This window comes from Heteronotia binoei, chromosome 15 (genome assembly GCF_032191835.1).
Source record: "Heteronotia binoei isolate CCM8104 ecotype False Entrance Well chromosome 15, APGP_CSIRO_Hbin_v1, whole genome shotgun sequence".
Classification (NCBI taxonomy): Eukaryota; Metazoa; Chordata; class Lepidosauria; order Squamata; family Gekkonidae; genus Heteronotia; species Heteronotia binoei.
Window position 1 is genome coordinate 24,555,147 of NC_083237.1, and position 11,512 is coordinate 24,566,658.

General features: G+C 47.1%; 1 protein-coding gene across 1 annotated transcript; it reads right to left on the minus strand.

The window, feature by feature from the left end:
• Nucleotides 1-2,776: 2,776 nt before the first annotated feature.
• Nucleotides 2,777-11,296, minus strand: LOC132583319 (cytochrome c oxidase subunit 6B1). Its single transcript, XM_060254982.1, has 4 exons — nucleotides 11,107-11,296; nucleotides 8,755-8,898; nucleotides 4,761-4,867; nucleotides 2,777-3,026 (listed from the first exon to the last, which is right to left on the minus strand). The coding sequence occupies exons 1-4, from the start codon at nucleotides 11,294-11,296 to the stop codon at nucleotides 2,979-2,981; spliced, it is 489 nt and encodes a 162-aa protein (XP_060110965.1). The 3' UTR covers nucleotides 2,777-2,978.
• Between the last annotated feature and the right edge of the window lie 216 nt (nucleotides 11,297-11,512).

Here is an 11,512-nt window from a genome sequence, read left to right on the forward strand (position 1 = left end):
TGGTCGCTGACTTCTACTGGGGGCCTGGAGGATAGTCAGAGAGGTGGCTGAATAAAGCCTGCCCCTGTTCTCCTGACTGCTGGTATTTCAAGAAGGTCTCCCATCCAAGTATTTGTTGGGGTCGACCTTGAGATTTGGCTTACCTGGGCTATCCCAGGTAAATAGATTGCTACTAGCTCTGAATGCTCAGACTGGAGCAACTTCCCAACCTCCCCTCCTAAAAAAAATTGCATAGTCTAGAAAATATTAATGAGCATATTTAGAGTGACCTAAAGTGTTCCAAATGCTTCATATATACTCAGTAATCCTTCTGATGACCTTGTAAGGTAGGCCAGTGGTATTATCTCCCCACCCCTACCAGTACAGGAGGCAAGCAGAGATAGTAGCTGTTGTGGCACACTTTGGGATGTGTGTCAAAATTTGTAAAATACGGTGCTGATGATATACTGTGGTTTCCTTTCATTATATGGGATGTTTTACTTTTTGTAGTTTGAGGGGTGCTAATTCCATTGCGCCTTGACCTAGATGGTCCAGTCTAGCCTGATCTCCTCAGATGTTAAGCAGGTTCAGCCCTGGTTAAAACTTGGATGGGAGACCACCAAGGAAGTCCAGAGTTGCTACACAGAGGCAGGCAATGGCAAGCCACCTCCATTCTTGTCTTACCTCAAAAACCCCAGAGTATTGCCATAAGTCAGCTGTGACTTGACCACATTTTCCATTGCCACTTTCATTGTTTGTGCACTTATTGTAAGCTGCCTTCAGGACTGGAGCTGTCAAAAAGGCAGGTCTCCATAAATGCAAAAGCTGGGAGGCAGGAACACACTGTCAGCATTCAGAGCTTGTGCCTGGCCTGGGATGCATACGCCTTTGGCAGGCAACACACTTGTGCCTCTTTGGCAGGGTGACTGCGTGCAACAGCCCAGTGTGGGTGAAGTGCAGCTGAAGAGTAGCCAGAAGGATGCAGCCAGGCCCCTGAATGTTACATGCCCGCCTATGTACGCTTCCTACACCTGTTTCCTTAGTCATTATTTTGGGCGGATGCTTGTTGTCCCTGTGCCATATTCCCTTTCGCAGGCAGTTTTTTGGGTTTCCTTGGCAGGGTGTGTATAATCTGATCCACCTTTTCATCACTTTGGGTGTGAGCTCGCTCAGTATGTGAACCTGTACTTCCCCTACACCCTTTCCCCTCACTTAGCTTTGCCTGGGTGTGGGTGTGTAAAGTAGCGGCATCTACACCTTGACTCCACACCTCCCTCACTAATTATTTCCAGTGCCTGCTAGGTATGCATTCAGCACATGCCTATAGGATCCATTCTTAAAACAAAGAACTAGCTGATCTTTGAACGTTGTGATTCTACAAGTCCAGTATGTTCCACATGATGAATAATGCATCCCATATGGGGCGGGATCTTCCCTGTGCCACAAGACCTAATTAAGAACTTTAATCTCATTGATCTCCTTGGAAATGATCTTACCTACCTTTGAGAGAGGTGTGAGTAATTTATATCACATTTTTATACAAACTTTTATCCTAAAAGCAGCTGACAATGCAAAACGAAAGCCCTAACACAGAGAACCCTGCCCTTTCTGAGCCTGCAAGCACCTTTGGAATTCTTGCACAGCATGGCGGGTGTAGCACAAAATGGCTGCCAGGGAAGGTGGAGCCAGCTGTAGATCTTTTTTGTGCTGACAGCTGCTGCCGATGCAACATTAAAAAACCACATTTAAAAAAAACTTCAATGGCCAATCAGAAGCCTTGCTGGGCAAAAGCCCCACTTGGTCCACCGACTTTCTAAAAACACTTGGCAGATGCCAGGAAAGATGTCAGTGGGCACCATGTTGGGGATCCCAACCCTAAAACAACATTTTCTAAAGCCTCCTGCAAATATGATCAGTCAGCATACTTTTGAAACAGATCTAAGGTCTCATATCAAATGTGAGGGACAGAAGAAAGTCTTTGCCTGCCTTGGGGTCTAGAGACAAAGGAAAGCATACCTTTAAGAGAAATCATGTTGGGGCAACAAGTGAAAAGGCCCTGCTCTTCATATGCATCATCCAGCATCCACTTGAGACAGGATCTGAACATGTCCTCACTGGCAGATATATTAAAGAATGGGAGAGTTCAGATGGGGAGTTCTGTTTTTATGTGTTTAGACTCAGAGGAGGGTGGGAAATGAGAGCCAGCATGAATATGGTTGTCAAACTACAGATGGTGGCTGCAGATCTCCTGGGATTACATCTGATCTCCAGGCAAGAGAGCAGTTCACCTGGTGAAAATGGCCCCTTTTGGAAGGTAGGCTCCATGGCATTATACCCCATTGAAGTCCCTCCCCTCCCCAAACCCTGCCTTCATTAGGCTGCACCCCCAAAATCTCCAGGTATTTCACAACCCGGAGTTGGCAGCCCTAAGCAGGAATTAACTGTAAGAGTGCCATGCTAGTACTTGAAGACCAGGGATTCCCCCTCCCCACATGAATCTCACCGTGTGCTATGAACCTGTTGCTGCCTCCCACCCTAATTTTACTCTGAGGGTGAGGATAAAATGTAGGGGAACACCTTGTTTCCCGCTCTGAGATCCTTGGACGGAGGGTAAGTTAAAAATGTAGTAGGGGAAACAAAGGGGGGAGGATTTTCAAAAGCTGGTGGGAAATAATCGGACAGATCTCATCTTATGGCACAGGACTGCTGTTTAGATCAGTGAACATTCTGAATTTTTAAAAATTCAATGGAAATTAACAAGCACTGGCCCAACCAGTAAAGAAAAACGAGACAATGATTTCTGTTTCCAGGAAAAATTTATTAGGAAACATTTTCCTTTTTAGAAAGAATTAACTTCCCCGCCCTGCAATTTGTAAACACACAACAACTGAATAATTCAAAGTTACACCTGCTGAAGTATCCAGCAATGGATCTGGCTGACTTGGGATGGGCTGGAAAAGCTGTGCGGGGGGTCTTTTCATGTAAGCCAAAGTAGAAGCTCATATCTTGCCAGGAAAAGTTCCATCTGCTCGCTGATCATCCCAGCGCTTAATCTGAGGAGGGGAGAGTAAGAAGGACATTCAGAGAAGGTTCTTGAAACAACACATCTAAGTGAACCCTCCCCACAAACAATTAACTGGATGTTGCTCTCTTCCAGTTATGCTCTTGGGACCATCTCTTGCCACCAAAATATCTTTTGTGATGAATATTATGGAGGAGTGGAGCCTAGAAGAGGCCAGGCTATGGGGAGGGACCTTGGTGTGGTATAACACCACAGAGTCCACCCTCCAAAACAGCCACTCTCTCAAGAAGAACTGAATTCAGTTGCCTGGAAATGAGTTGTAATTCTGGGTGATCTCCAGGCCTCACCTGGATGCTGGCAACCCTATTTGGCAGACGGGACTGGTGCAGATTACATTCTGCTGGTATGACACCAATATGTACTACAGGATTCCAAAATGGGTCTCAGACATAAAGGGAACAGTCCCCTGAGGGAGGCACTGGAAAGAAGCAAGGTGTTGGCTGTGGTTAGGATCATGACAAAATGTTGTGGTTTCCAGTCCTGCCTGTAACTTTGAACAGCTGCTGGCTAGAATAGAATAGAATAGAATAGAATAGAATAGAATAGAATAGAATAGAATAGAATAGAATAGAATAGAATAGAGGTGAAAGGGACCTCCAGGCTCACCTAGTCCAAACCTCTGCACAATGCAGGAGCTTCACAAATTCCTCCCCCTACCCACCCACACATCCCCAGTGACCCCTGCTTCATGCCCAGAAGATGACAAAAACCTCCAGGATCTAGGGTTGCCAAGTCCAATTCAAGAAATATCTGGGAACTTTGGGGATGGAGCCAGAAGACTTTAGGGGTGGAGCCAGGAGACATTGGGGCGGAGTCAGGAGCAAGGGTGTGACAAGCATAACTGAACTCCAAGGGAGTTCTGGCCATCACATTTAAAGGGACAGCACACCCTTTTAAATGCCTTTCTTTCATAGGAAATAATGAAGGATAGGGGCACCTTCTTTTGGGGCTCATAGAATTGGACCCCCTGGTTCAATCATTTTGAAACTTGGGGGGTACTTTGGGGAGAGGCACTAGATACTATACTGAAAATTTGGTACCTCTCCCCAGAGCTCCCGATACCTCCCCCAGAGCCCCCGATACCTCCAGATCAATTCCCCACTATACCCTATAAGAATCGATCTCCACATAGGGAATAATGAAGTGCCCAGCAGACATTTCCCTTCCTTCCCCGCCCTCCGTTTCTGGTGACTCTGAAGTGGCATCTCTACTCATGAGTTGCTGCCTACTACTTTAAAGTAACACAGACACACTATCCCAAGAGGAAGCCTCCGGAGGTGGAAAGGCACATGGGGGCTGTGGGGGCGGGGCTTCCCCCCGCTGGCCACCTGACTGAGGGTGGGAAGGAGCCTGGGAAAGCAGGACAACCCCCACTGGGACCTGGGGATTGGCAAGCCTACCAGGATCCCTTGCCAAACTGGCCTGGAGAAAAATTGTTTCCTGACCCCAAAGTGGCGATCAGCATTTCCCTGGGCATGAAAGAAAGGGCTACGAGAACTAAGCAGGAGAACTTATTCCCCCTGAGGGTTATTTCTGAAGGTAGAGGAAGAAAGGTTCAAACGAAAGGCAAAAAAGCAGGAAAAGAGCCCATGTTCAAAAAAGCAAAATTAAAATGGAAACCACAAAGTTCATTGTCTGCCGTCTGAAGGGAACATGTGCAGCAGGCCAGCTGGGTTTGCCCGGCAAACCTGATGCTTACACTCACCCAGGAAACAGGACACAGGGATGTGAAAACCCTGCGGTACCACTCACACAGCTTGGGGTCCTTGCCTTTGGCTGACAGGATCTTGGTGCAGCGGTAGTAGTCTGCAGGGAAGAAGGAGAAACAACAGCTCAACTTCTCCTCGCCCTTCCCAGTAACTTCACAGAAATTACCAGTTTGGGCACACCTTGGGGGTTCAGCATCTTCTAAGCCAGGGGTGTTTTGAGGGCTGGATCTGACATAAATGAGACCTTGTTGGGCCGGACAATGTGTGTACCTATTTAAGATTAGGTAGCAGAGATATAAACTTTATCAAGGACACAGACAAACACAAAGGTTTTTTTGTTTTGTTTTTTTAAACCCTTAAAATAAAACATGCTTAAAACATTAGCACTCGTTGGTCTTAAAGGCGCTTTCTTTGTATCTCTCCCATGGGATCCAGGGAACTGGATAAAAGAAGTTCTGGCTCTTTCCTTCCTTCCAGAAGGGGGAGAGTCTCAGCCAATAGAAGGGAGAGATGCTTGGTTCAGTAGTTCTGTTGTGCAATTGAGAGAGCCTGGCAAAGCAAGCTCTCCCTCTCCCTCCTTCCTCCCCAAGGGAGGAGCCTCAGCCAGCGGAGAAAATAGAGACTTTGCTCTGTAGCTTCTGTGCTATTGAGCAAGCCTGGCAAAGCAAGCTGTAATGCAGAAGAAAGTGAGAGAGGGAGAAGGAAGCAGATGACAGCCAGTTGCTTGGGAGCCTGATAGGAGCCCTCTGAGGGCCTGATTCAGCCCCCGGGCTGCATGTTTGACACCCTTGTTCTAAGCTATCCCTCTACTGCAGGGTTTCCCAAACTTTTCTTTCCCATGGCCCGGTTATTTTTACACTTCTCCTTTGTGACCCACTAACATTTGGGAGTGGAGCTAGGAGACAGGAATTATGTCATTTCCTGTGGTGTCAAGGACCAAGTGATGTCACTTCCGGGGCACACTGAACCAAAACTCCACCTTTTCCTGTGATGTCACTTCCAGGGCACTCCCCCAAACCTGCCTCTTCTTCGGAAGTAAATTCATTTTCAGAAAAATCTCTCTGAAACTCATGCTGAGCCAAAATGGGGGTGGAGAGTGGGCAGTCCTCTCTTTTCACCCCCACACCTGCAGGCACCTATCTGTGTATTCTTTTCCAGTTTGCAAGCACTCCTAATGCCCATGTTCAATTGCCTGCACCACCTACACATCCTTTCCTCAACAGCACTGGCCAATGTATGCAGTTGGAAGTGCTGTTGCCATTGCCATCAGGAATGCCAGCACTGTGTACCACCCACACTGGGCCCTGGCAGTTGCTCTACCTCAAAATATGCTGACACATTTAGTAGGCCCTTCCTTCAGCTGCTACTACTGGAAGCCTGCCTCGAGCTACAACCAAGCTTGCTTGGTTTCAAGAAAATCTTTTGACAGCTATTTTTCATGCTTTTCTTTGGTTGAAACACTGGGAAATTGCTGTGAAAGGTAGCACAGAATTGTATGCAACAAATGAATTAATTTCAAGTTACATGAAGTTCATACAAGCTTTTCTGCAGTTATCCCAAAAAGGATATTTATGAGGGGCTTGCAGCTTTTTACTGGCTGTGTTTCCCATGCCTTTAAAAGCAACCTGTTGTGCAGATACTTAGCCAGTGAACTAGTTTCATCCTTTTTAATATCTACAGGAGGTGTTTAGTTTTGGTGTCAGACAGCTGTTAAAAGCAGGACCAGTAAAATGGTACCAAATTCATAGTACCATCTCTTCCAGTGCTGTTGAGATATACCACAGTAATCTCCAATAATCTCTTTCTGCCCCACACCTCTTACTCTCACTCACTCACACAGAAATCTCATAGAAGGCCACCTGGCTACAGCTGGGGGTGCCAGCTTTTCATTGGCAGAGCTCCTATGTCTGCAACAACAGTATGATGAACAGAAAAGTTTCATCCAGCAAAAATGGAAGGAAAGAAAGAAAGAGAAAGGGAAAGAAAGGGAAATAATGAAATGGAAGGTAAGGAAAAGAAAAGAAAGACATGGAAAGAGAGAACATAAACATAATAGGAGCCATGTTGGATCAGACCAGTGGACTATCCAGTCCAAAATTCCCTCATACAATGCCCAAAAAGCACCAGAATGTCCAGCAGTGGGGCCAGGGCACTAGGAGCTCTCCCACTGTTGCTTCCCCCCCACCCCCCAGCACCAAGAATACAGACAGAGCATCACTTGCAGGGAAAGAAAGAAAGAAGGGGGGGGGCAAAGGAAAAAAAAAGCCTTCCTCACCATCAGATGACCCCAGCCAGCAAAAATTCTGCCCAGGGGTCATTTGGTAAAAAAACCCAGCTATTGGAATGCCCACTCCCTGCCCCTCCCAACTGAAAAAAAACATACACACCCTTCTTTGCCGCCCAGGCCTCCCGGGGAAATCTCCCCAAAAGAACATACTACAAGGCACATGAAAGCTCATACCTTGAAGAACACTTCATGAGTCTAAAGTGCCAGTGGATGCCAGCTTTTCTGTCAAACACTGGGAGCGGAAGAGAAGGAAGGAGAGGCAGCCCAGCTCCTCTCTGCACAATACAGAAATGGGGCGGGGCTAGCTTTGCTGGGGGCAGGGCTAGCTTTGGCTTTTCTTGTGATCTGGTAGTGAGGCTTCCGTGGCCTGGTATCGGGTCATGACCCTGCAAACGGGAAGCACTGCTCTACTGTCATGGCATAACCTTCAGACAGGGATCAGAAACAAGGGCAAAATTTTCATTCCAGTTACCTGCTGCAGCAGTTTCATCTTCTGCTGCTGCTCTGTATTTATTCTTTCCTTTTTATTCAAAGGATGTCAAAGTGAAGCACCCGAGGGAGCATTTTTTTAAACTGGTTCACACTCACAGCAATTCCTCCTCCCCTTTATTCATAGAGTAACAGAGCTTATTTATATAAAACATTTTAATGCTGCCTTTCTACCAAAATAGGGTCTCCAAGGCAGTAAACACTGAAACATCTGAACGTTTAAAAAACCCATTTAAAATAATAGTTCTAATGGCTTTTAAGACAATGTTTTAATTTGTATCTTTCATTAGCCAACTTGATGACCCTATAGAGGCAGAAAAGCCAGGTAAAAATCTAGTTAATATATAATTTTATTAACTAGATTTTATTAAGTAGATATATATAATTTTATTAACTAGATTTATTAACTAGATATTAACAGTACTGCAGCTATATATATATATATATATATATATATATATATATATATATATATATATATATATATATATCTCGGCTTGACTTCGCGAACGAAGATTTAAGATATATATATATATATTAAAAAAGCTGCAGTACCGCAGTCTGAACTCTCTGCTCACGACCTGAGTTCAATCCTGGCGGAAGCTGGTTTCAGGTAGCCAGCTCAGGTTGACTCAGCCTTCCATCCTTCTGAGGTCGGTAAAATGAGTACCCAGCTTGCTGGGGGGAAAGTGTAGATGACTGGGGAAGGCAATGGCAAACCACCCCATAAAAAAGTCTGCTGTGAAAACATTGTGAAAGCAACGTCACCCCAGAGTCGGAAATGACTGGTGCTTGCACAGGGGACTACCTTTACACTATATATATAATGTGCAGAAGTTTAAAAAGAAAATAAACTTATATTTTTGGCCTCCCACACCTTACAGTACTTCAGGAGTATGGATGCCACCTCCAGGATGGGAGATTCCTGGAGATTTGGGGGTAGGGCCAGGGGAAGCTGGAATCTGAGGAGGCCAGGGAGCTCAGCTGGGACATGAAGCCATCCAGTCCATCCTTCAAAGCTGCCAGTTTCTCCAGGGAAACTGATCTCTGTAGTTGGGACTCTGGAGGTCAGCTGTAATTCTGGAAGATCTCCAGCCACCACCTGGAGATTGGCAATCCCACTCAGGAGCAATTCAACAGCAAATAAGAACCAACCCAAACTCTCTCTGCCCCCACCCCCATGGAACTGCATGCTCTCCTTCACCAACCCAAGTAATTCTGGTAGCAGTTGCGGGTCTGGTTGGCATTTGGGAAGCGTGGGTCAAATGGGGCTGTGACATAATTGTCTCCCTTTTGTCTCCTGGTCTTGCTGAACTCCTCCAACGACGAGGCAGCTGAAAAATTCTGCATTTCTGAAAGGGAGGAATAAGTGCGGAAAGGTGACCTGCCGTACTCCAGCACAAACACCCACCCCAGCCTCCAGCTTTCTTCCGAGGGGTCATGGGGGTGCTAGCTCATACAGAATCACCACCCCAAGAGCTTCTATCCCAGTTCCGGTTTCTCAATGGCCCAAGAGACTCTGCAAAGCTAATAAATCTTTGCTCTTGCTTCAGCCTTGCCATCCACCCAATCCAACCTTTACCTTTAACCTTGTGGAGGTGATCTTTGTATCAGGACAAGATGGAAGAAAGCTGCCCAGAAGTAAGCGGAAGCTGAGTAACCCCCTGCAATGCTGGCAGGGACTGCTCTGCTTGCAATGGACAATGATGACCCCCACCCACCCACTCACCCTCCTAGCATAGGCTCACCCATCACCTCCCTGGGTGCTCCTGGTGCCTTTGGATCCAGCTGGTGGTAGCATGCAGGCTTGGGAAATCCTGGAGATTTGGGAGGGGGGAGCATTGAAAGGGCAGGAGTTAAGAAGGGGATGGAGCTCAGCAGCAATTTGATGTCACAGAGTCCACCCTCCAAAGCGGTCATGTTTTCAGGGAACTGATCACTGTAACTCTGGGAGATTTCCAGGTTCCATATGAACGCTGGCAACCCTAGTTTGGTCACAGTCAAGGCTTCCCCTTCAGTCTTTCATGGCTGCCTGCCAACCTCATAACTCTCAGATAGGATTGCCTGCCCTCTCCAGGCTCTATTACCAAATCTCCAGGAATTTCCCAATCTGGAGTTGGGGATCCTATTGGGTGGCTAAACTAGCACTAACAACTGACTGGAAAACGTAACCTGGCCTGCTCTAGCACTTGATATGCAGAAATAATCAGGTGTTTAGGGTTGCAAGGTTCCCCTGTCCACTGACGGGGGATGGGGGTGTAGGGAAAACAGATTCAGGCTGGGAAAACCCTGAAGATTTGGGGATGCAGCTAGGGACCTCAGAAGGGTACAATGGCATAGAGTCCACCCTCCAAAGCATCCATCTCCTCCAGGGAAACTGATCACTGTAGTCTGGAGTTAAGCTGTAAACCTGGGGGATCCCCAGGTCCCACCTGGAAGCTGGCATCTTCTCTACTCTAAGGACTTTTGATGCAGCATGGAGATACACATACTCCCCCCATCCATTAATTCCTGTAGGCTAAATGCCTGTTAAAGACCCTAAAGAGCCCAGTTCAAATGTTGGCAATAGGGTTGCCAAGTCCAATTCAAGAAATACCTGGGGACTTTGGGGATGGAGCCAGGAGACATTGGGGGTGGAGCCAAGAGCAAGGGTATTACAAGCATAATTGAACTCCAAGGGAGTTCTGGCCATCACATTTAAAGGGACAGCACACCTTTTAAAATCCTTCCATAGGAAATAATGAAGGATAGGGGCATCTTCTTTTGGGGTTCATAGAATTGGACCCCCTGGTCCAATCATTTTGAAACTTGGGGGGTATTTTGGGGAGAGGCACCAGATCTTTGCCCCAAATTTGGTTCCTCTACCTCAAAAAAGAGCCCCGCCCCAGAGCCCCCGATACCTGCGGATCAATTCCCCATTATTTCCTATGGGAATTGTTCTCCATAGGGAATAATTTCCCAGTAGACTTTTCCCTCCCTCCCCTGCTTTCTGATGACCCTAAAGCAGCGGGAGGGCCTCCAAACCTGGGGATTGGCAACCCTCTCTTTCACACACACACACTTACTGGATCTGGTTCCTCCACAACGACATATGAAAAGAACAGGGGCTAAGCTGCTCTCTCTCTCTCACACACACACACACACTTAGTTGCTCTTAAACAAAAGCAAAACAAATGGAGGGACTGTGTTGCTGACCCTTCCCATGAAGTACTTTCTGCTCAGTTTTAAAGGCACACACACACATTTTGAAACGGACCTGTTTGCAGGTTTCTAAACCTGCCAGAGCTCTAGAGCTGCATGGTGGCTGTGGGGGCGGGGTTTTCCCCAACGGCCAGTTGGCTGGGGCAGGGGAAGCCTGTAAAACCAGGGAATCCTCTGCTGGGACCTGGGGATTGGGAAGCCTAGTTGGCAACCTAGGTTTGCCAATTGTAGATTGAAAATGCTTGGATTTGGGGGTGGAGCCTGTGGAGGGCATAATTTTGGGAGAGGAAAGGCTTTAGCAGGGAATCATCATCAGACTCACCCCCCTCACCACACCCCCCCCCTCTCAAGGTCATTACTTTTGTCACTCAGTTGGTCTGACTGGATCCCAAAAGCCACTTCAGAGGAGGAGGAGGAGGATGGGGGCAGGGAAATGTGGCACTTCCTCAGCCTCTGATTGGGTGAACAGTCACTAGAGTAAACTGCCAGCCAATGAACTTCGAGATGAACTGTCACAGATTTTTCTAGGCAGGGGGTTAGTGCTGGCATTTCCCCTTCCTGCTTGGAAGAATTGCCCTTCAGCCAATCAGCTTGCAGATACAACCCTGGCGCTTAAGTGCTGGGAATAACTGCCTTGGAATTTTCTGGAGAGGTCAGGGAGGGAAGGGTCTATAGTTGCCAGCCTCCAGGTGGGGCCTGGAGATCTCCCGCTTATGCAACTGATCACCAGCTGGCAGAGAGCAGCTCCCCTGAAGAAAATGTCTG